The 25,370-nt window shown below is 48.0% G+C and overlaps 1 protein-coding gene across 3 annotated transcripts in view; it reads right to left on the reverse strand.

Moving 5' to 3' along the window:
• NRP2 (neuropilin 2) overlaps positions 1-25,370 on the reverse strand; it is an 89,094-nt gene that overhangs the window by 10,637 nt on the left and 53,087 nt on the right. For 2 of the 3 annotated variants that reach the window (XM_027880188.1, XM_027880187.1), the window contains exons 12-15: positions 24,307-24,459; positions 14,527-14,789; positions 12,366-12,462; positions 9,859-9,900 (exon numbers count right to left, since the gene is read on the reverse strand). In XM_027880188.1, the coding sequence (XP_027735989.1) occupies positions 9,859-9,900; positions 12,366-12,462; positions 14,527-14,789; positions 24,307-24,459 (555 nt within the window). Of the gene's footprint in view, positions 1-940; positions 3,861-9,858; positions 9,901-12,365; positions 12,463-14,526; positions 14,790-24,306; positions 24,460-25,370 lie in introns of those variants that run through there. The other variant, XM_027880189.1, reaches the window with a different exon arrangement.

Below are 25,370 nucleotides of genomic sequence, written 5' to 3' on the forward strand. Positions count from 1 at the left end.
AAGCAGCATGTGTCCTCAGCTTTGCTTATGTTTGAGCAGCCAATGCGAGGGATCACATTTGAATTATTTTTTTGTTGATGGCCTGAATTCCTAGTAAAGTCAGGAAGTTTCATTGCAAAGCTGAGTTGTATGCCAGGGTAAAGAGTATAATAGAAGGAAAATAAATGAAGGAGGGAAGGAAAAACTTCTCAAACTGGCAGCAAAATGTATTTCACATGAAATGTGATGCTGCTGATTCTGCTGAAGGGGTGAAAGGTGCACCTAGAGAAGACAGGAAGCAGAACCGCTGCAGCAGAGGTCCCTGTAACAAGTTGGGAGGACTCAGGTGAAGGAAAGGCAAGGGAGGCACACCTCTCCAAACACTCTGTGCTGTGGCACCCAAGCCACTCCCAAGGAGGTCTCCTGTGCAGTCTGACATGCAGAGGAAAGGACTGCACAGAAGAGGAACGCATTGCTGTATTCATTATTATTTTGGTAATGGCTTACCCTTTTTTTGCTGTGCTCAGGGACATGTGGCTCAGCCGAGCTGGCAGCCAAGCCAGCCCCAGGGGCCCTGGGAATTCGGATGTCCTGTCTCCAGGGGCCCCCTGAAAAAATTCTGCATAATCACATTGAGCAATTTAGCACTTAGGCAACGTTAGTGAAATCCCCAAACAATCCCAAGTGTCAGTCCAGCTGCCCAAAAGTCCCACTAAGGACTGGAACAAGTGTAATGGATCTAAAAGATGCTATTAATGGCCCGATCCTGAGTGCAGCAAGGCAGGGTGCACACAGCAGATGTGCTGCCGGGAGCTGGGTTGCACAGGAGAGGAGCTTCACTTTGCTATAAGAAATAGCCCTGATGCTCCAAAAGAAAACATGGAGTTTTGAAACTCGTCTTTGCTTCAACCAACAGTGTTCTTGTTAGCAAAGAAAGAAGAAGAAAGAAAACCCCCAGATATTTGTATAAAAATATCATCATTTTATTACATTCCACACAATACATCTTCAAAGAATTTCAAAATTCCACAAGATATTTTTCACACACAGGCAACTGGGCAACGCTGGGGATGTCAGGGCTTGAGCAGGGGAGAACTGGGAGTAAAAATCTCTAAGTGACCTTCTGTTTTGTCTTTGGTGATTTTGGTTTGAAGGACAGGGTGCCACATTCTCCTCTCTGACACACCAGTGCACACTTGCTAAGTCCATAGGGGTGAACTTGGTCAAAGTGAGGAGATCATCTGAACTAGGGAGACTGAACTGACTTTGGAAATGTGACAGTATCCTCTGCTGACATGGCTTACACTGACCTGATAATGCAGCAAGTGCATGCCAGTATTTCACATCTGTTCTAATTTGCAGCTGGCTGAGGGGAATGGGATTTCACATCCCAAACCATATGCACCCCAACACGAGTGCTGTGTGATGAGGAGGCTCATGGTGAAAGCACCCTGGCCCTAGAAGCCCCTCTCCAGGGACCCTTAAGTGGTACTGTCTTTAAAGTGACAGGAGCTCCCCGGGGTCCCTTCTGGCCCTGCTGAGAAAGGCACATCCCTTCTGCTCTGGAAAACCTTGTGGGAGCCAGGCCTGGCTCCCAGGTGCAAGGCTGCCCTGAGCAGCCATCACCCCAATGTGCTCACCATGGCACATCACCTTGGGTCTTTTCTGCACTCCCTGCATGTTTTAGACACTTGCTGCTGCAGCTGAGGGGGTCCCACTGAAATCTGTTGTGGAAACAGCATGGAGAGCTGAAACTGGCTGCATGAATTAAGGCAAGGAGGTGGGGGAGAGTGACACCCCCATCGACAGAGATCCCCTGGGGATAGGGCTCTGCTGCCATAGGGGCCAATACCACTTATGCACAGCACCGTTTGTATTTCTACTTTTTTTTCCCATTTCAAAAGGAAGCTCAAGACTGCAGGGAAGTTAACGGAGCTGCTCATCTTGATTCATTTTATGCAATATTCATGGGCAAAAGAGGGATGGGCACTAGCAAGTTTAGGAGCGGGGAGGGATTCTGATCACTGAACACAAATGAACACAAGATGGAGAACCTTGCTCACTGGAGGTACTTTTTTTGCCTGCAAACAGATTAGGGTTAACGATTCAAACCACTTTTGCATGTCATCATTCAGTAATTTATATAAGGCATTTCCACTACAATATGCTGGGCCATTCAACAGTCAGAGGCATGTGGAAGCTCCTCCTTGCCTCCCCGGTTAAGCAGCAGCAATAGCTGGGCCCCCCAGGCGCACTGGCTGGGCTTTGCTTGCTAGATGTTACTGGCGCTCTAAGAAGCAGAACATTAGCAAACGCAAAACTGACATTCTAGAAAGTCAACTGGCAATTTTTATGATTCAGCAGCTATGAATTGGGCAGAGGAAAAAAAAACAAATCCAGAAATGGGAACTATACTTGTCCCTTGAACATTTCTAGCAGAAAGACAAGGAGGAGCCTTCTCCCCCTTCCCCCTGAAAAAAACAAAACCATCAGCACCCAGAGCGAGGATACTTATTAAATAAATAAACCTTCAATTGTCAAGAAACTACAGTATTTAGCATCCACTAAGACCTGCTGAAGTCTATGTGTTACCCTAAGGCTGGCTTTAACATATACAAACAAAACATTCATTATGAGCTTCTCTGATATAAGGCAACTTTAAATAGATTCACTTGTGGGTGGGGGAAAAGGAGGGTTTCCCCTCCCTCTTCCAAACAATGGCTGTGTTATCATGTTGGCTGCAGAAAGAATAAGATGGAGAGATCTTACTTTTTGAACATCTATGGACCTCTCTGGATTCTTCTAGCCATCTGAGGTGGACATTCCTACAGTCCAGCCTGGCCTCTTCTTCTCAATTTGCACCCAAGACATTAACACTATCAAACAAGAAACTCAGCCAAAGCTAGATAAGGCAACAAAAAAGCATTGCTCTCTTCCCCAAGTAAACAAATCAGGGCATTCACCATAAACATGTCCCAGACCTTCCAGAGAGGAGGTGGGAAGGGGGGGGGGGGGAATTAACAACAATGAAAAAGCATTCCCTGTGCAAGTAGAAGCAACAATAAGCAAATTAAAAAGGGGATGTTTCTAAATATACATTCAGTCAGTCATATGCACTCCCATACACACTCACACACACAGATTTACCACACATGTGCACGAGCCTCACACACAAGCTTCCAGGCTTGCCATCAAGTTCCCTTGCAGCCTGCCTACTGGGAGGAGAAAAAAAACCCAAACAAACCAAAGAAGCTGACCAACAAAAAAAAATATTCCCCAAATAAACACAACAAAACAAAACAAAACAAAAAATCCCCACCCGACACCCCAAGACTCCTTGAAAAGTAATCGAAAGGGAGTGTTCACTTCTGAAGTGAAGGGGCGGTGTGTCTCTTCTTGCAATCCAAGATGCAGCATTAGTTTAGTTTGTAAAAGATTCGGGGAGGGCTGGGGGACGGAGAAGGGACGGAGATGTCTAAGAGTTCACATGTATGCTAGGTAAGGAAAAAAGTGCAAAACTGAGGCAACGTATTTGAAGTCTTAGTTTCTGTCTGTCTGTCTGTTTTGTGTTTTGTTTGCTCTCTTGTTCCTGTTCGTCTCTCAGCAGCGCGAGCTGGGGTCTTGCTCTAGTTTTATGGTTAGGGTGGGCTCCACGGCCACGGGGGCCCCGTTGGCATAATGGGAGGTTTTGTAGGTGATGGAGTGATCGCTCTTCTTGGCCGCATAGCGGAACCGGTGGTAGTGGAGCACAAGGGCCAGCGCGACGGAGACCAGCACCACAACAGCACCTCCGGCGGCAATAACGTAATACCAGTAGGCTGGGATGGGCTGCACTGACACCGTGTCCACTGTGGGCTCGGTCCCTGGCAGGAGGGTTGCCCCTGGGGAGGAGACACAGAACAGGGTTGCTAGGTGGGAGGCATGCAGACGCATAAAAAGAAACACACATGCTTTCAAGAGTATAGCACGGAGCAACACGAGGTCCCACAGCCGCCTCCGGATATGGGGCATGCTCCTAGGGGAGGGCAAAGCCTGGCATTTGCTGAGCCCGCATATTCAAGGGCCTTTTTTTTCCCTTTTAATTAATCAGGCTGCCTGGACTGCAATACAAATTCCATATGCACGCTATTATTACTGTTATTTCTGGCATCAACAAATGTTTTTTTCCCTTCTTTTCTTTGGCCATCTCCAGATCAGCCACCTGGTTTTGTCTCCACATGGTAGATGTTGTCAAGCAGTGACAAAACACATCATGTTCCTAATTGGAAAAAAAGCATAATCTCAGATGGCCAAGGAAGTTACTACAGGAGACTGGAAAAGAGATTACAAGGAGAAGCGTTAGGCATTCTTACTGAAAAGACACAGAAGAAGATCCCTGAAAGTGCTCGTCTCAGCAGGTGCCCCATTCACAGACCTACAGATTTCCTTATTATTTTTTAAAGTGAGAAGGGATGGTTATAATTATTTTCACGGCACAAGCTGCGAAATTCAACCCAGCACTCATGTAAGAAACTCATGCTCTCTGCACCTTAAGCAAGCTGGGATTATGAATTCATGCTGATAAAGCAACACGTCTAGGGAGGGCAGGAAAAGTAACTGCCTCCCTTGAACCCAAGGGCAGGCAGCACCCTTCCTCAGCTCAGCGATGGTCAACCCTTCCTACTCTTGCAGCTGTAGCATGCTGCAGGGCAGGGCTGCAAGGCGCTGCTCTCCCTTCCCAGGTCATCCCGGGACAGCTCGGCACACATCTGTTGATCAGACGTGCTGGGCCTCACCACCTGTCCACAGAGCATGTCCACGCACGCGGCTCTGCTGGCACCGAGCACCGGGGTCTGCTCCCGCCCACGGCCCGCGACCGGCTCTGCGCTACTGCTCCTGCACACGCCGCTCTCACCTCCCCAGCAACACTCGTGGGAGAGAGCTGTAAATAACTATGGAGAGATGCATTTTTGCACCACATTTATTTACTGGCTATTTCAAGGGGGCTGGAGTCCCCAGGGAAACTCTATGCAGGGTTCGCTCTGATGCAGGACATTGACCCCCAAACTCTGCTCACCCTCTCCTCTTACCCCTGGCCTGCTCGTGGTAGGGGGTAGCCCCCTGGCTAGGTGCTGGCAAGCAGAACTTTGGGGGCTCCTGGATTTGGTGTCAGCATATCAATGAGCTCTGTGCTAACCAAACCCCAGCTGGGTTTCCTGAGCAGACTTGGAGGATGCCAAGGGGAAAATACAAAACAGCTCAGGATGCATCTTGCAGCACGGGCTCTGCCCTCCCCTCCAAACACTACCCTAACAGCAGAGCCACTGGCTGGAAACTTGGGATGGCAATGGCTTTTCTTCTGCTGGCAGGAGATTAGGCAAAATGATGGTACCTCTGCCACTCACAAGGCTTCCCTTCCCTCCCCTTTCCTCAAAACCTGGGCACAGGGAATAAAAATAAGAATGAACGTTTCACTCAGATGAATAGCTACAACAAAAAACCCCCTCAAAACCTAGAAAAAACCCCACACAAGCAAGACAAATCCTGTTTTTACAGAACAGGAGGCTGGGAACCACCCACATATTTGTCATTGAAGGCAAGAAATTCGGATGTCTCAGGAGAAACCTAACTGTCAGATATGCCACTCTCGACCCATCTCACCCCAGCTGCCCCCTGCCATCAGGAATGGGGGTGGTCCTGTCCCTCCCGCTCTCCAACGGCGCCTGCAGAATGCGGATACAGGGTGTGTTGGGGATGGCACAGGTAGGGAGCAGGCAGCCCTCTGACCTCCTTCTCCACCTCCAATAGCCACCCTGGTGCGGGGGGATGAAAGCAGCACATCCCTGCGCCTCCCCAAGCAGCTGCTGCCCCTCACCTGTCTGTATGGGGGGTGGCAGTGCGGGACACCCCGTGGGGGCTGCTGCTGGCTCCCTGTGAGGCTGAGCACGTTCAGTGCTGCCTTGGGCTTCACCACTGTCTCCCACCACAGATCCAGCTGGGCAAGCCGCTCTAGACCCAAATGTGACCCACCACCATCCCTGAAGGATCAGCAACACCTCGCCTGTGCTTGACAGCACTAGGGTGCAGGGCTGACCCCTGCAAAGATCATGGGGATGCTCGCTGTGTAGAGGCCACTTGTGTTTACATTTGGTGACATTCTCTGCTTACGTAGCGCCTTGCTCCAGCAAGAGATTTATGGGTGAACAGCCTCTCACACCACTGATATGTACCAGGCCCCACCAGTGGAAACTGAGGTGGGGAAAGGGGGCAGGTGCCAGGGATGCCAACAGTTCCTAAGTCTCAAGAGGGCAGGAGGAAGGTTTCCTCCTGATGGCTGTACATTGTCCAGTGGAGGACTGGGAGCACAAAGGGTGGTCTGGCCATAGAGAAGCATGTGCCCAGCCTGCAGCCCTTGCCCTTTGCCCATGCATCTCTGTCTGCCTGGGGATGGAGGGAAGCAGCATGATGTGCCCCAGATGATCCCACTTGTGGGAAGGATCCCTGGGGGACCTTAAAGAAGCTGGAAGCCAACCCCTGCTTGGCCCTGACCCACTTCAGATGTCCCTGTGCAACAGCCAGGGCTGCAAGCGTGAGGGGTGGTACAGAGCCCTTCCTCAGCCCCTGTTTCCGCACTGCATGGCCCTGCTGAGGAGATAGCAGAAGTCTGGAGAGTTCATTTAGCAACTGAAGTCATTAAGGAATCACACTTGGTTGTCTCTAAGCCCTTAAGAAGCCAATTCCCAACATAATTGATTGTTCTTCCTTACATTGCCAGACACTAAATATAGCTGCCCATCCACTCAGCACACAGCACCGATGTTATCTGCTCTGTTTTTACTGGCTCTACTGCTCTCTGGAAGTTTTCTGTTATATCCGTGGAAAAGTTCATTGCTCAGGGAGATGGAAAAAAAAAATCCATCTTCCTAACTTAATAATTTTTCCACTCCCCTTTGCCTTCCACCACACACACACACACACACACACACACACACACACACACACTTGCCCTTCCTCATTTATTCACTACTGCTCTTTGTCTTAATATAAGAATTGCCTCCTGCTGTTGCTGTCAAGTTTGCGGCTGCTGTGTTTATGGCACAGCTTGGGACTTAGGACACCAGTCAGTGAAAACCGGATTTATTCCCTACAGGGTGGATATTTCATGTGAGTGTGCTGCTGGCATTCATACCTCCCAACTGTCCAGGTACAGCCCCATCCTCTTTCCAATAGGGAAGACTCTATAGTGACCGGTTTTGGAGCTCTGCAGCAAGAACCAAAACCCAAAAGAAGGAAAAGCAGAAGTCATCTTGGGAAGAAAAGGAGAAAATCTTTTCCAGAGAGCCTCCTAGAGGGCTGCCTGCCTTGCTCTGCTGCTTCCGTGTCACAGCTCGTATTCCTTTCTGAAATCACTGACATTAACTCCTGTGGACAAGTAACACAGCTGGACTTTTCATAGATGGCACAGATGAAAGCAAGTATTACACTTATCTAATCTGAATGCCACAAAATCAGTGTCAGTCTCAACCCCATAACTGCCACCTGTTATTTCTCCAGGAAGATATCTCTATCTTGATTTCAGGATACCTAGTATGAAAGAATCCACCAGTCCCAAAGGCAAAATGTCTCCACATTCTTTGGAATACATCTCTTATTTTTAGCCTGATATTTATCTAATTCCTTGCTTCCAGACACTTGTTATACCCTTTCTTTAAGGGTGAAATGCATCAACTCTCAAATGCAGCACAGTTTAAACACACTTTACTGGTCTTGTAAGATCCCGACCCACTAGCTGAAACGTATTCCACCTACACAGTTCTCTTCTTATCATTTGCCTTGTGATCCTGGAGCATGTAAGGTGCATATTTTCAGCTTTGCTCACAAGCCAGGAGAGGAAGGATTTGCTATTATTTTTAATGGCATCTGACTTTGTCAGTTCATCATGTAATTGCAGGGGTGGGGGCTATAGAACATCTCAGTAATTTCTGCATAGTCTTTCCAGCTCCTTTTTCTCCAGCCAGGGATTTCTTCCCCTCATTTTACCCTCTCCTTCTGCTGGGCATCTGTGTCTTTCCCTCATTTTAATTATTATCATGTAATTGACTCCAGCCTTCACTTCTTCATCTTTTCCCTCTGTATTTTGCTCTTTCCCAGGTCACTCCATCCCTCTGTGTCATCCATTCCTGCCTGTCGTCCAGGGAAACCTTCTCAACCTTTTTCTGCAATTGCTCCCCTGTCAGGACCAATCCTAGGATGTCCTTGAGGAAGCCAGGAATTAACAGGAGCCATTGGAACAAGCTGGCAAGTTCCAGTGTGAAGGGGAGGTGTGCCTGTAACAGCATCTGCCTGCGGTGTTCAGGGACCTCACTGCTGCTACCCAGCCAGTGTGCCCTGGGGAATAGGATGGGGAAATAGAGGCACACAGGCAGCAGGGCAGGGGGTAAAAGGAAAAAGAAACAATATGAGTTAGAAGCAGTTTAGAACACACTCAGTGTGAGGACCCACCGAGAGGTTCAAACTGAAGATAACACGCATGTAACAAAAGACAAGGGTGGTGTTCACAAAACAGATACCAGACCAGGCTTAGGAGAACAAAGAGCAATGGTGTAAGTAAGGAAGGGTTGTGAGGCTTGAACTGTCAGCTGAGAATAATGCAGCAGCTTTTCAGTAACACCACAAGCCTGAATATCAGATAAATAAGGAGCCTATAAATAAGCAAACTTGAATTCCTGGATGTTACAGTACAGGTATGACTGTAAAATACAGTGTTACACCCTGCACTTTTCCCTCACGTTGGTAACACTCCACAGCCTGCATCCCCAGGGATGGGGTTGACTTCAGTCTCTTTGTTTACTTTTCCTTTACTGCCACAGATCCCAATGGACATACCACAAGAGAGACAGCTTTGCCCACATAGAAATGCAGTTGCTTCTAGGGTAGAATCCAGCCATACCTTACCAGCATAGTTCACCAGCATAGTAGGGGTTCAAGCAAAAGCAAATGGCATGTTGATTGAATTGACAAAACAACTTTAAAGTTAAGAGAAGCCCCAATTTTGCTCCTCGTCACAACACAACCCTCAGACACAATGCTGAAGAGGCAGGCAGGAAAACAAAATCCAAAATCAAAACACAGGGACCCCCCCCCCCCCGTTAGACTGAACTCATCTTCTCTGCAAAAGTAGATAGCTTTTCCCACCCCAGAGCAAGACAAACAGCATCCCCACCAACTGCTCAAAGGGAAAGGCAGTTTTTCAGAGTTCCTCACCTTTTCTCTTACTCTGTAGGTTTGATCAGAGAAATGCTGGTTTCTGTGCTCCAGGCTAGTATTAAGCTATTAAATGCACCATTTCACCTTGTTTTCTTTTATTGACTGTCACCTTCAGAGCTCCTCAAGGCAATTTGCTCTCCCACGTCTACCTCCCAACTCCTTTCCCCTTCCAAGCAGACTGGTCCCACCTTCCTTCACCAGCATGCCAAACACCACCACTGCCAGACCATCTATGAACCAGAGAACCATCTTCCCTCACCATAACATGAGTTACCGCCACCAGATTTCACTTGAATTGGCTACTGGGTTTTTTTTCATTTAAGTCAGTTGAAAACTACTCTTCAGCCTTCCCATTTTGGGCTTAGTTGCTCTTCAGGAGGCTGAGTGCCTCTTGTGATGGTTACCTAATGCAGTTCAGTCCCAAGACAGGGGGACCTGCCTGCTTGCCTGCCCTGTCACCTAGCAGGAGTCAGAGGGTGCCACCTTCTGCTGCTGTGGCAGGGGAGGTTTAGTGCACACTTGCCATTTCAGTGCTCAGATCATTTCCTTTTTGTACAAGCACACACATTGCTTTCCTTCGATGTAAAAGCCCATGCCAGCAGAATAAAACCACCAAGAGAAGTGCAGTTTTACCTGGAAAGTAGGAGTTTTCACCTGGGAAAGCCGTGATGGGTTCTGCAGAGGACAAACAAAAACTAGTATTAGAGAGGGGAGTATTACACACAAGGCCCCTTGTTCATGTCTCTGTTGATTTGCAATGGCCAAACAGAGCAGGCATGGAACTGTGCCCCACAGAAGCCACTCACTGGGAACAGCACAGAGAGCCAGCCAACTTCACCAGGATGGGGAGAAACTCGTCTCAGCTGGGGACCAGCCAGATGCAATAAGCTTTGACTTAGCCACAGACTTAAGAGAAAAATATGTCTGAGGTTGAGGGTCACTTGGATCAATCCTGGCTGGTCTGAGTCATCCAATGACAAAGCCTCACCTGGCCCAGTGATGAAACCCTGAAACCCCCTAAATTTCCCAAAGTGGTTTGGTTTCTGGCTCAACTCTGGCACCCATTATTCATATGGGAACTATGTTACTTCTGGGCAGTGATGCCATGCTGCCTTCCATCTCACAGTGACGAGAAACAAAGACAAGTGATTTTTTTTCCTTCTTTTTAGATACTTTGAAGATGTAATCTATTACAAATTACTGGATCTGAAAAGCAATAATTGGTACTTACTACTGATTACTTTCTCGCAGAAGTAATAGACTTCTGATTATTTTTAGATTACTTCTGCATTATGCCTGTGAGTCACAGAAGCAGACTGGCTCTACTGAGTGTTAGGAAATCATCACTCGGGTTCAAAATGCGAATGACACATTTGTCAAAGGAAAAAAATTATTGTGACTTATTAGCGTTCTTTCATGCTAAAAAGGAATCAGATTACTTCCAAGGATTATGTCTGAAAAGACAGTAGCTTGTGCTGGAGTCAGCTATTTTCATGGCTCTGACAGAGAGCAGCACTGAATCTCTACCATTTCATTATTATTTTGGTGAAATCAGAAATGACCCCTTTGTTATAATAAGTTTGCAGTGGGACCCCTTTGCTGGAAATGATCTGAAACAAATGTTCCTTATGGGTTATAAGATCCACATTCAACTTCCTAGACTGGGAAAATAATTTTGTGTAGCAGTTTGGTGTTATTTTTAGGGCTGGCAATGCTTGAAACTTTGTAATTTATTAATGCTTTTGTTTTTAAAATATTAAGCTTTAGGTTCATGAGGCCCAAGATACAGTAACACTGGAGATAGGTGAATTGCTGAACTCAAAAGAAGTTAGATAGGAAATGGTATTAGTGTTAATCATTGGTCTTGCTTCTCTTTAATGCCATAGAAGGCAAGGGATTAAAACACCACAGTCAAGCCTTAAATACAGGGAATTTGACATCTGAAGTATTAGCTCCTTTGGCAGATGGGAGACCAGCAGAGTTCAAAGCATCAAAGAAACCGGGACTGATAGCACTCAAGAGCATTTCTGGGGCAGTCCTAGTCCTCTGTTCTATTATCAGTGCTGGTTCCTGCACCATCTTCACCATTGCTAGCCTGCCCACGGTGGCAAGCGATGGGACCAGCCTTTCTCAAGCACAATTTGTCTGGTGCTTCCTCCCCTGAGAAACACCTTTTTGAAGAGAGTGTTTGTCCTGCTTGAGTAAGGAGGCACTGGGATCCTTCCTTGGTGGGGGAGAGGAAAGCAGCTTCCTTGAATGGGGCCTTTCAAAGCCCAAAAGGAGAGAGGCTCTGCTCCACTGACTTTTTCCATTGCCTTCAGGATGGGTTGGACACCTTGCAGGTGTTCAGCAGTAAAACATGCCTCCCCCAGGTCGTGCGGAAGAGTAGGACCTAGTTACTGTAAGCAGGTCTCAGCACAGATCCCACTAATTGAATACTGCTGGTCCCACGCTCCACTAGTATACCTCTAAATCCACACCCAAGCTAGATGGCAGCCAGAGCCATCAGAGTGCCTGCATGGACATGCCAGCTAGAGGAGAAGGGCAGGGCAATGGCTCCACCAGCAAACTGCTGGACACACTTTTTTTGCTCCCTTTCCCCCCCCCCCCCAAGCCCTCTCTGTCTTTTACATTGAATTATTCCACCTGGCTTTTGGCCTGGTTTGAGGAACAGTGAATTCTAGGACAAAAATTTCCTTTGTTATTCTGTTAACATTGCTGTAAAACCCCTCTGCTATTTTCTTTCTTGTTAGAGAAGACTCCTTTTGAACTCATCGGCCCCTCTAAGCATGTAATGCTGACTGACAGCTGGTTTCTTTTGTCAAGCGCTTTCCTTTTAAATTCGATGTGTGTCCTTATCACACAGAATAGTCCCCAGTAACCGTCAGCGCTGCTCTTTTGGCTTTGCGTGGCAGAGACATGTGCTTCCGTCCTCTCACACCAACGCAGAGCCCCCGTCCCCCAGAGACTGAGTCCCCCTCATTTCCTTAATGGGCAAGGGAGGTCCCAGCTGAGATCCAGAAGCTCCTGGTAACCTAAGCATAGGAGAGGTGTCCCACTGACACCCTGCAAGCAAAGGCCTTCCAGCCCCAGCTGCCCCTACCCCCATCCCTGACCCCGTGGCCGGATGCAGCACATACCCATGCAGTTCTCCAGCGGGATGTCAGTGCCGAGCCGGATGTCATCAAGGGCGAGCTCTCCTGAGTGGCCATTGCGTATAAATCCCTCAAACACAATCTGTGAGAAATTGGGACAGAAATGTCAGTGCTGAGCTGGGAAGCAGAGAGTGGTTGCTGCTCCCGAGGGAAAGCGGAGGAATCTACTCCTGGCTTTCCCTGCATACCTGTGGATCACTTGAGTCTAGTCCTGCTTCCTTGTCCTGCCTCTGCCACCCCTTCCCCAGGGAAATCTGATGTGCAGGGACGGGTTTGGCAGAGAGATCTTTACCTGGCAGCACTTGGCTTGATTTTGTTCACTTAAGTGCTTCTCATAAGGAATAAAGACTCAGTGAACCCCCCTGGCCCTTACACAAATGGTTCAGGTGGCATAACACTGAGTTAGAACAGCAGCTTTGGCCCATGGTATCAACCAGACTATGATCAGAAAAAGGAAGGGAAGGACACAAAATGCACAGTTACATTAACTGTAAAGTGATGTTCCCAGCAACATTACATAAGAAGTATTGAAATGTTAAGAGTAGAAGGGTCAATTTATTCCTACCAAATCACAGGCAAAATATATTTACGAAAATAAGTAGAGTCGTTAGCTCTAAGAACTGCTGAGTGGAGACACTTGCAGTATTTACATAATGATGCTGTTATTCAGCTAATGCTGGTATATTCATGTTTAACACATAAAGTAGTCAGCCAGTGACCATCATTCTTATATAGGCATATTGTGTTTACTGGTATTTTATTAAAAAGCCAAACCCATACATGCAAACTAGCCACGCAGCTCCAGTGCAAAGCTTTTGCTTTATAATCTCCCTGCCTGCTCTCAAGGCATTGGAATAGGCTGCCGAGGGAGAGGTGGAATCACTATCCCTTGAAGCACGTGGGTGTGGCACTTGATATGGTTTCGAGCTGAACAAGGTGGTGCCCGGGTTAACGGCTGGACTTGATGATCTTGGTTGTCTTTTCCAACCTTAGTGATGCTATGATTCTAAGGGTCCAAATAATTTCTTAGGGCCATGTATTTCACAAACTTCCTCTCCCCATATTAGATGCTCCCTTTCATCTAGGGTGCCTGGGATCCACATCAGCCTGCCAGGGACACCTCTCTGAAGGGCTGGGCATCTGACTGTGCAGGGGATGGAGTGTTTGAGCTGTGGGTCCCAACTGCGGGCCATCAAGCCACACGGGAAGCAGCAGTTTGGAGGGGTCAGTGGCCTGACAGCTGCAGCATCCTGGGTCAAGGTCAGGGCTGGGATCTGGCTGGAGCATGGCTTCCCACCGCGTGGTCAATTAAGTGCCTGCAAGCCTGCAAGTATGTTTCCTTCTGCGTTGGAAGGTGCTGGATGCTGTGCTGATGCTCATTAGCAAGTGACAACAGTAGCCCTGGCTTCCTGGCAAACAGCAAGCTGCCCAGAAGAGCTAACCTTGCCAAAGACGCTCCTGGAAGCAGCAGCCTTTCCACGGGGTGCTGGTACAGCTGCGCCAGAGGGGCTCAGGCGGCTGTGCGGAGCAGCACAGCTCCCTTCCTCCCTTCATCTCATCCCCTCTCTTCCACTGATCTCCTGACTGTGGGACAGGGCCTTGATCCCACAGCACTGCACCTAGCCCTCTCATCTGGTCTATGGTATCCGAGAAGTGGAATTACAAACGAGCTCACATTCCCTCTTCCTTCTCCCACGTCAGCACTTGCAGCTGAGGCTGGAGAATGGCTGTTTGCTGACACCCCTAAGAGTTGGCTCTGCTCTGTCCCAGCTTCCCAATTCTCCTGGCTGCAGGGTTTGCTCCCTAGAGCTGAATGCCTGCCTCTGGTCAGACTATCTGATGACCGTCAGTTGGAGGGGGAGGAAATGCACAAAACAAAATGAAAAAAAACAACAACGGAGAGTATTTATGAAGTCGGAGATCTGAGGAATATAAAAGGCAACAGGCTGAACAAAGGCCCAAGTCTGTGCAGAAGACAGGCACTCTTAGAATAACAAACAGTGTCATTTAGTTACTATGGTAACTTGAGAAACACAATGAAAACAGCCACATTCCCTAATGATGAATGGGCCCTGGCTCTGAAACACTGAAATCAAGATGCTGGAGATGTCTACCTGGTCTAGCACACCTTTCCTGAGCATCTTACCCGGTACTCCATGTCATAGCTTGGCAAGATGATGCGACCTTCCCTCCACTCCTCCCCTTGGTCCTCTGTGATGACCCACAGTGCCTTGTGCTCCTGGCTGGCTTCCCGCCAGACCCGTAGCATCACCCCATTGCTGCCCCATGCCTGGTACTGGAAAACCATGCAGACAGCGCTCTGGGGCAGATAGATGGTGGGACTGATGAGTCGGGCTCGCTGTCCTTCCCGTCTTCCGCTGCTCTGCAGCTGCAGGTAGTTCTTGACATCTGTTCAGAGAGGAGAACACCATTATATTATTTTCTACAGCCACTAGCAACAAGGGTCTCATGTCCTGCCAGGTGGCTTTGGTAGTGCTGGATGGCAGTGCAGCCCCATATGCCTGCAGAAGTGGGGTTTCACAATGGCACCCTCTGTATGCCCCTCCACCTGTGCTACTTCTGCACCCTGTGCAGCCCAGGCAAAGTATCGAGCAGCACACTTCCCTCTCCAGCCACCACCCTCTGGTAGGAGACCAACAGCAAAACCAGAAAGTGCTAAGACAAAGACTGACATAATTAGGAGAAGTTAAAGAGCAGGAGCAAGCTATTGTCAGAAGAAGTGATGCCACGATAATTGCATTGGCAGGGGGTATGTGTATTATTCTTCTGGGAGCTTGCTCAGTGAACAAGCCTGAGGTGGGTTTTTCTAAACGCTGGTGCGGAAAACTCTTCTTGTTTTGAGGATACACACAACAAAATGAAACCCTGGCTCTCAATTTTTCCATAATGCAGGAAAAGAGCCTCTAAAGCACAGCACAGAGGAAGGACATGGTCCCAATGAGTGAAGCATGCATAGGTGATGACTGAGTGGTTGCAAACTTGAAGGTAGCTGAAAAACATACAGCAGAGGGTTCACTTGCTTTAATACTACATTTAAATTGTGCCATGCTTTTTGTCAATCCTTGGAGAGGAGATTTGATACGTTTGATATCCCAGGGGATAAGGCTGAGACTGGAACTAGAGATTTTTGATATGAATACCAATAGCAGCAGAGCCCATGGATACAAATCCCAGGGCATAGCTGACTTCATCTGGAATCAGTGGTTTCCAGCCCTCTCTGATGAGAAGCCTCCTCAAGGAGTTTCCCATTTGCTGCTTGGATGTATGAAGTCCCTTAGCACAGACTGAAAGACAAGGCAAGCTGAAGTGATCCTTACCTGTCCCCCCATCATGACCAATGTCAGAACAGAGTCCCTTGGGTTGCTCTGTGCCTGCAGTGCAAGGGGATACAGACAGGCCAACTACAGATACTGCTGGATTTTGCATTTTGCTCAACAGAGGGATGCACAGACAGTACACTGCTCTTGCTAGACAGTGGGCAAGTGCCACTAGTGCTTCCTGCCAGAATGCACCTGCCCTCCTACAGCCTAGGAGAGTTATCTCTGCCCCAGGATCACAATGAAGGGTCTGTTGCTTCCTTTGCCCACATCTTAACCTGCTGTGCTTGCTGTTGTGCTTGATGGGCAAGGCTCTGAGCAGCAGCTTGCCTCCTGCTTGCCCTGTTCCCTCGGCGGCTTCAGTGCCCATAGCAATGGCAAGAACAGCAGCATTTGCACTCAGAATGTTTGCAAAACACACTCAGAACACCTTCAAAATTTAAACCAGAGAGATCTGAACTTGGAATCCATTGAAAAGACAGGTCCTATCCAGAAAATGGCAGCTGACCTCACTGCTGCTCAGCAATCAGGTGATCCCAGCCCAGAGGAGACTTATCAATGGCCCTGGCCCTGCTGCAAGTTTGTCACTGCCAGAGAACTGAAACCAACCACTGTGAGCTGGTTTCTAAAATAAATTTAGGGCAAGACAACAGGAATATTTGACATCAGTCAACTCCTGGGATGTATGATCAAAATATTTCAACAGTGTATCCACTCCTATGAACTTTCACTGATTTTACTGTGTGAAGGACAAATCTGTCCCTGGCCACATAAAGAGCGAGCTACATTTTTTAGAAATATTTTTCAGTACCTGTGAAATGTACCTGGGCCACTTAGCACTTCACGCCAACAAACAGTAGCAGAAAAAAAGATGAAAGTGTGTTTGCCCACTCCTGCTTGAGTGAATCACTTGAAAAAGTACCATGCCGTTCTCTAATGGAGGAGTGTTCTTGTGATTTACCTCAGAGTGGTAGTAGTGGAGGAGGAGATGTGGGAGATAAACAAGTGGAGGAAGAAGAAAAAAAGAACAAGCTGTACTCCATGCCTAAGGAGCGATAAGGCATAATAAGTCATCAAGGTCTCCTGAATTAAAATCCTCTTTTTGTAATTCACTACAAGCCTCTTCAAATAAAAAAGCAACAAGAAGAAAAAACAGCAACAACAAACAAGAGAGAAAATCAGACTGTGGTCATACACTTATCTCACAGCTGACATGGTCTCACGGGCAAATCTTTAATAAAAGCACCAGCCAGGCTCAAGAATGATCAAATCCAGATTCTCAAAGTTCAGGACCAACCTTTGACAGCCTAGGCAGCCTGACTGAGTGCAAGGATGTGAGCCATCCTTAGATCCACCCAAAGCCGACAGATGACACAGAGGACTATGCTAATTATGCAGCTGGATACCTCCCATGGTCTGCACCCTGGGAGCTGGCAGGACCCAGTGTTGCTGCCTCTGCCACTTCAGCAACAGAGCCTGTGTGCATCTGAATCACATCCCTCCTGCCAGGGTTGACATCGCCCTTCTGTTTGTTCCCATTCTTATTAGACTGTAAAATCAAAGTAACTCCCCATCTGCAGCCAAAACCAATGCTCCCCTCAGCCACACAGGATCTTTTGGAGCCCAGGAACCCTCTATCTCCTGTGCTCCCTGCCCAATTCTTTCTGGGGCCCACAGAGCTCTCCAGGCCTTACTGGCAGTCCCAAGGGCTGCGAGAAGGCTCAGTCTTCAGGTGATGAATCCAGCTGCTCCGCTGCAAGTAGCACTGGGTTTGGGCACCACACGCTCTCACTCCTGGTACCAGTTTCTGGAGTGAAAAGCCAAGCACAAGCAGGCATGACTTTCTATGTCATTTGAAGATGAAGTGGCTGGATCACTCTAATGGCTAGCTGGACCTTCGGAAAAGCCCCACGAATTTGCTGAGACTGACTGAATAAGGGCACAGTGGAGCTAATTGTTGGAACAGCATGTGGGAGCCTGGTGGTTCCAGTAGTCACTCTGTTTGATAGAGTAGATGGAAGCCTTTGGCACAGAAAGCACCTGAAAGGCTGATTTTCCCTGTTAAAACACTTGAAGAGAGCTTTGCAACGATGAGCTGATCAATTCTTCCAGGATCAGAAATGCATTTTAATCTCTTTCCCAGAACTTTGCTTTGCAGTCTCTATTCCAGCTAACATGACAGCTATATCCCCCACAGAACTGGCACTAGTAGTTCAAAGCACTGGCTCAAAAAAGGCAGGACAAACCTGCTCAGGCATTTTACTACTCTTTTGCAACTGAGGCTATGGCATAAATCTCATGGAAGATTTATGGGATCATCAGGATGTAGGGGAGCCAGTAGTGTGAACATGGAACCACCCCAGCTAGATGACGGCAGAGCCCCTCATATGTGTATGGCAGTGAGTCCCAGATAAATCACCAGCTGGGGCCTGCAAACCAACCATCTGGCCAACGCAGTTTCCTCTTGGCGCACCTGTCCCCTCCTGCTAGGAAGCCATCTGAGAGGACATTAAGGGCAGCAGGGGATGAAGCCTCACAGTTTGGGTCAGGCTGCAAGCACAAGATACAGCAGCCACTCCCTCTGCAAGGTCAGCCTGCCTGTGCTTGGGTCCTGCATGTTTCACCCTGTCTCCCAAGGAAAGCCCTTTCCCTCATGAATCTCAGCAGCACATCTGGAGGTGTTCCAGCAAAACATGTTGGGCAGCAAGTACACAAGCAACTACTGAGATTTCAGATGCCCTCCGCATTTCCCCCTCACTGGATATTGTTGAATTACAGCTGCCGCTCCCATGGAGGGACCACGCTGAATTGCCTTCACTTATGTCCCTCCAAAGGTCACTGCACTCTTCTTCATTGTAGAGCTTATTTCACGGTGTGCTTTAGTGGCAACACCACACTCCAACAGCCACCTCATCTGTCAAATCCCATAGGTGACAACACAGCTTCAGGCAGTGTCTGCTGCCTGCATAGCCCCAAATACCACCCCAACCACTCCGTGTCAAGGCCAAGGGGACATCCCAGTGGGGCCTGATCCTGCCATTCTTCTGGGGCATGTGAGTTGGAGGCTGCATCAGCTTTTGCCATTCCTGGGAAGCAGATCCTCTCTGATCCCCTCATGACTGCAGGGTGGTCTGGTAGCAAGGGAATGGCAGCTGCATGAATATGCAGATTGAAATTGGATAGTTATTATATTTTTAATTTTTTTGGCAAATCATGCAAATTCACCTTAAAAGGCTGCTGCTGTAATTTCAGTAACAGGCCTCTCCTCAGTGACAGACTTTCATTTACCAAATGAAGTCAATCCCCCATAAAGCTAATATTTATATTAACTAGATCATTGTGTCTGCTGGAAAATCCCCTCAATTTTGATTATGTGTTAATTAGCCTGCCAAGTCCTTGCCATTTCAGTCTCTAAATCGGTCCTTCAAAAGGCATAAAGCCCCACACTTGCCCAGAACCAAGCTTTTTGTCTGCTCTCCAGAGCCTTTCTAATGGACTAGCCATTACATCCTCTCAGTTAAGCCTCACGTCCTCAACAGCACTGTGCAACTGTGAGTCCTACAGGAGCACAGGGAGGGCACAGTGTCCCTGACAAATCAAATGCCAATTAGAGCCTGACATTTACGCTAAGTGAGCTGCCTGTCACTGAGCTTCATAGTCCGTCCTCTGGCAGCTCAGCTGGCACCCTGCATGCCCCTACATGTAAGGGTGTGTGCAGACCCACTTGTGCCCGGCGTTTGTGCATGCGCAACTGCGGGCATCAACCACTTCCACTGCTCAGTCTGCTCATTGCTGCTTGCTCGTGCCTGCACACGCTTTCCCAAATCAGGGGCTGTGACTCACAGGCTGCTGAGGCACTGCTGTGAAGCGACGGAGTGGTGCCCACACTAAGGTCTGAGAGATGGTGGCTTGTTTACCAGAGAGCATTCCAGCCTGGGTTTTTATGCAGTGTGTGTCACTGGTGTTTGGGTCCAAAAACTGACTAAGGACTCAGGCAAGCAGTTAACAAATGGGTGAGCCCCAGAGGAATGGTTTCTTCTCTGCCTCCAGCTCCCAAGTGAGTGGGAGCTTTGCTAGAAATGCAGGGACAGACCACGGCCATACCCCATTCTCTCAAGAAAGACAGTATGGACACAAAGACAGCCACAGGCTGGCCCTAGCCTGCAGCCAGGGAACTCCCACAGCCCAGTTGACACTCAGCAAATCTCCTGTGAGGTGCTGGGGTGTCCCAGCTCTACCATGCTGTGGGGCGGCCAGGGAACAAAGGACTTTAGCATTTGCTGTCCTCACTGTGCAAACAAGAGTCAGGAGAGACCCATACCTCAGCTTTGCTGAGAGGCAATCTGCACCACACATGAGGGAAGTGAGGAGAGACAGAGCTAGCTATGTGGTCTCCTTCCCACAGTGTGCAGCTGCTCACTCATTGCACAGAAGTGCTTGACTTTCACGCTACCCCACATGTAAAACTCCCTCCTACTTCAAAGGAGACAGGATTGACCCTTGAGGTCAAAATGCGTCCCCAAGGCACAAGCCCTGAGATTCTCACGAGAGTAAGTGCAGACCCAGTTCAGTCCAGCCCTGATTGTTAACACCATGAAAACTTTTCTGCTGGTTTGGACACAGTAGAATCAAGGCCTTCAGGCAGCAGTTCTCATGGACTGCAGGAAAAATATGAAACTTTCCCTTTTAAAGATCTCATGGGAAAAACACAAGAATGGTAAGGGGTCACCATCAGCTTAAAACCAGCTCAACATTTGTTTCTCTTAAAAAATAAGCTCTTACGAAACTTCAGAGCACTACAAACACTCCTCTGCTGAAAACACTTTGAAACAAATAAACCTTTCCCTGCATTGCCCACAACCCAAACGAGCAGCATTCCTCACCCTCAAAGCCAGCCAGGCTGTGGCCCACAAGAGAAGCTCTCAGTGGGTTTTGCAGCCCAGCCCAAGAGCTGTGTGGTCAGGAAAGATGCAAGGTTTAAAGTGCTTCCTTTTTTGCGTGCATGTACAGCTGCCAACATCCAAACAACGCGGGGTTCACAATGCTGCCAGGGCTCTGACCCTGGCGCCGTGCTCGCCCAAATGAGAAGCAGTACGTGGTAAAGCTGCGGACCTCGCAGTGCTCTTCTAGGACCACAAGGTATTTACTTAAGCGTTGCAAGAAAAGAGAAGAAAAAAAATAGGCAAAACACACCCATTCCAGCTTTTCACTGCTGGCTTATTAGTGTAGCATCACTGAGAGCAATGCAATCACACCTACCACCTAAGGAGATGACCCAGGATCTTTACACCCTTTAGGATCAAGACTCCAGTGAAATTCAAAGATGGTGAAGAGTTGAGGTGCCCAAGTTATCAACTCAGATTTATTTTCAGGTCTTAAGACCTTTATCTTGACACCAATGGCATGCTGCCATTGCGTGCAGCAGGAGGGGGAATAAAATCTCACTGAAACTTGAACTTGTTGCTCCTTGAAGCTTGCTAGGTGCAGCTAAGGGGAATCTTTCTAGGGATGGGAAGCATCTTAAAGTCCACAGAAGGAAAAATCCGGGCAATCTCTTGTGGGGGCATGGAAAAGGGAGCCAGTGATATTTTCTAGGCTTGCAAAGGGCAGGTAGCAGTTGGAACCATGCTGGGCTTCTGCTGAGCTGGGCACTTTGAGTTTACTTTCACCAATGAGGTCCCCAGACGTGTAATGGGAGACTGCAGGAAAGGATGCTGGAGTTAATCCATGGTGCGAAGAGCCCAAGGAACACAGGGCTAAAAAAAGAAATGCAGAGCTGCCTGAAAGAGTATCTTGGAAATAAAAATAGTGGAATGAGAGCAGTGGGTGTCTTGTCAGTCTTGAGAAGTTCTCTGTGCCAAAGACAAGGAGGAATTGCATACAATGCATAAAATGAAATTGGGAGATATCTGAGGAATTCAGGCCTGTCTCTCAGCAGACTTTTCTAATCAAGTGTCTCACAGAAGATATTTCACCACGGTCATTTCCTTCCCCCTCTCTCTTATGTAGACTGAGCCAGGGCTCCTCCTTTCATTATTATTTTTTCCCTTTTAATTTTAATTTTTGTTTTGCCATTTTCAAAAGAAGCAGAAACACATTCCACATGGCTCTTAAAGGCACAGCATATTTCCTTGCTACTGTGGAGCAGCCAGGCCTCTAGCCAGGGCCAGCACCTTTAAATCAGAGCAAATTGACCTCCAGCAGCTTTAAGTTCCCATTAGCTTTTGCCCTGTCTCTAACCAAGCACAGCTGCTCTCCTTCACCCAACTGCTCACCCCAGGGTGGGGAATTCACAAGTAAAGACCACCCTGAACAACAGCTTTTCATTCCTTGCTCCCTGGAGTCTAAGCATGAATTTTCTGAGTAGAAAAAAGTGCTGGAGGGAGCATGAGGGAAAGGCAGGGGAAGAATGAGGGAGTGTGAACCAAACAATGCTTTGATTCTGTCCCCACCAAGGAGCTGGCATTGCCTCTTTTTCATGTTTCTGGAGTTGCTTTTAAAAGCTGCGCAGGGAGGAAAAAAGCAAACAGTTGCTTCCTTTTGTGTCTTATCTTCTTAATTTCTAAGAGCAGGACCAAAGAGAGACATGGCAGTGATGCCTTTGCATTCTGACCCCTCTGCAGCCCTGTGCTGCGTGGGCAAGGCAATGGCACAGATGCCAGGAGAGCACACTGGTGTCTGCTGCTGACTTCCTCCGCTGCTATGGGCAAGTCACATCAGCCCCCTGGAGCCACTACCTCGTCCTCTTCCTTTGCCCGTACAGCCCGTGACTTGCCAGCAGTGCCCGAGTGCCTGCCTGCACCCCAACGCTGCTTCGGTGCCTGACTCTGCACAGCACTGTAAGGGAGAGCTCTCCACACTCACACAAAAACAGATTACTGAACTCAGCAGCACAACGTTCCCCAGCCCCAGCGATGAGACTTTGCAATTCATAACTGAGAAAAAGGAGAAGTAGAAGAAGTGTAAAAAACAGAACTGCACGCTGAGCTGTCTGAGGCAGCGCCAGCCTCTCCTGTGCTACAACAGTGTCTTCTAAGAAACTATGGCCAACTAATTGTAGGGAGACTCGGGGGAGAGGAAATGAAATGAAAAATTGAGTCTGAGTTATAAAAATAAGTAATTTTTATCCTACTTGCAGGAGACTTATATTAATTAAACATTATTACAGAGAATGAGATGGGGAGGGTTATTAAGTCTGGGGCTGGCGGTAAGTGTTCTCTCCTATTGCCTGAGGCTCCACTGAGTTCCAGATATTAATCTTCTAAAGCACTCAAATGCTGAAGAGATAAACACTTGAAATATGAAAATATTTTTCTCCATAGCAGACACTCTGTCCCTATGTCACGCCAAAGAATTCGTCAGATGTCCATATGGGCTGCACTTACAGCATTACCGTGTCTCTTAGAAAAAAGCTGAGCACCTCAGGAGCTGAAGAGAGAAATGATGTGTGCATTTGTGTGGGGGTGATTTGTGTGTGGAGATGTAGCAGATTCTCCTCTTCCCATATGTTTCTGGAATACATATTTTCCTCTTTAGCACTGCCTACCAGGTGTTGGCTGCATGGCTTTCCAACTGGCTGGCAGCACTGCCAATCTGGCCAGCGACTCTGCCAGGTGGCTAACAGGTTCGCCTGAATGTTTGCATCTCGAGACTCAACCTTACCAAGGGGAGGGCGAGGAGGAGCCCACAGCATGCACATCTCCCTGGGAACATGACACGCAGACACTGGAATCACCAGGTATCAGGGCGGAGCTGAGTACAGGTAAGATCAACCAGCTCCCCTGGGGGGAGTCTTTAGTTTCATGGGCAGTGACTGATAGTGAAGTGATGCTGCAGTGACGCAGTCTACTGTTATAAGGAAATTGGCAAATGTTCTTCAAGACAACCATGCCACAAGTCAATGAGGGATACGGAAAGTGCACTAGTTCCGGAGTGAGTTCCAACATGTGAAGCTGAAAAACTTGATCTATCAACCACATTGCCAGGGATAGACTCCCTTCCAACCCATGCCAGCACATCTCAGTGAGATAGGGCCCATAAATTAGGCTCTGCCACACTCATGCAAATCTTCTGCTTCCAATGCATGGAAGACAAAAAAAGTCAAACAGTAAGAAGACGACATTTTCAGCATTCTTAGGGCTTAGCTAATCCTTCACTTGGAGGAGACTGAAATCTAGTTTATGCAAGCTCAGAGTGCAGAACAGCTGAAGACTACAGGCAATCTGAGAAACATACGGGAGGAAGAAATGCATTCTGGGGAAAAAGCATTGAATCCTACAGAGGACATTTGGGTGAGGATGTGGAAGAAAGCCTGGGCTAACTTTCACAGTCACAGGGGGTTCAAAACCCACTGCTGCATTCAAGGCTATCTCAAGAGAACAGTTAGTATAATTCAGTGCCAGTGGTCACAGTCCTATAAATAAATCATGAACCATACAGCAAAGCATCTGAGAGCTTCCATAAAAGAAAATGTTCAGCTCTGCACAGCCTTCAAAACTCACGATAGCTGTGCAATAATTATTTATACTGTTCACGTGGAGAAAGCCCCATCAACTCCCTCTTCCCTGCTTCGGTATTAACCATCTTACCAGGCACAGTCTCAGGGCTTGGTTCAGAGTTGCCAATCCAGGTGCTTGCAGGCTGAAAAGACCACGTGTAACCGGTTGCCAAGTCGTGTGACCAACCACAGAGGTCTTCAGGAAGATCAAAATTGCAGTTAAAGTTCGCAGGGAGCTGGAAATCTTATAAAAAGAAAGAGAAGCAAAATAAAGATGGATTAAAAAATGACCTACCCATGAAGGGTTGCTACTAAAAACTGACTGAAAACTAAAATAGTTGGCAAGCCATCAATATTGAAGAAAGCATGAAATCTCACTCATACTGATGCTTTTAACCTATCTCACATTTCCTCAGCTCCAAGGATCAGCCTTGAGTTCTGCATCATCAAAATGTTCACACCACATCCTGTGGCTAATCCATCAAACTAAGCAAATAAAAAAGCAAGTACCAAATGCCTCCAGACTCTAATCTAAGAACCTTCTCTTCATCCCCTAAAGTGGTCAATATTAAATGCCTTTTTAAATGTCAGGGAAGAGTGCTTCCTGAGTGCCCCATGCTCAGCAGTTCCTGCTCTGACTCCAAAAGGAAAATCTCAAGTGCTCCAGAAACCCAGCTCCTGAGTGACAGATCTAGCCACTTGCACCAGACGGGAGCTGTCTGTCAAAGTGGAGAGCTGTCACTCACCGCTTCCTACCTTCTCATGGAAATGCTACCAGGGAAAATGTGGGGCCACCACGAGCTCAAGCTTTTGGATCCTGAGTGAAAGGAGACAGCCTTTATTTCCAGCTCTGCTATGGACTCGTGGTCTTTGGGAGAGTCGTTTAACTTTTCATCTGTGAAACAGGAGCAGAGCTAATTCCCCTGTGACAACAGCTTTGAAAGCTCTGGAGAGCTTTCCTGCAGAGACAGGGCTATGGGCAGGCGGGCACATGCCAGGGGCTGCATGTAACAGTGAGCCAGCTGCTGGCTCCCTTGGTTGAGGGAAGCAGTCATAAGGCATGGAGGCTCCAGAAATGGTCTGAATCCATCCCAAGCACTCAGCGGACACGCACGTCTGAGCCTAATTATAGGCCAGGTTATTCCTGAGCAAAGA

The sequence above is a fragment of the Empidonax traillii genome, unplaced genomic scaffold, assembly GCF_003031625.1.
Source record: "Empidonax traillii isolate 1590-97213 ecotype Southwest subspecies unplaced genomic scaffold, ASM303162v1 scaffold65:size4453928, whole genome shotgun sequence".
Lineage (NCBI taxonomy): Eukaryota > Metazoa > Chordata > Aves > Passeriformes > Tyrannidae > Empidonax > Empidonax traillii.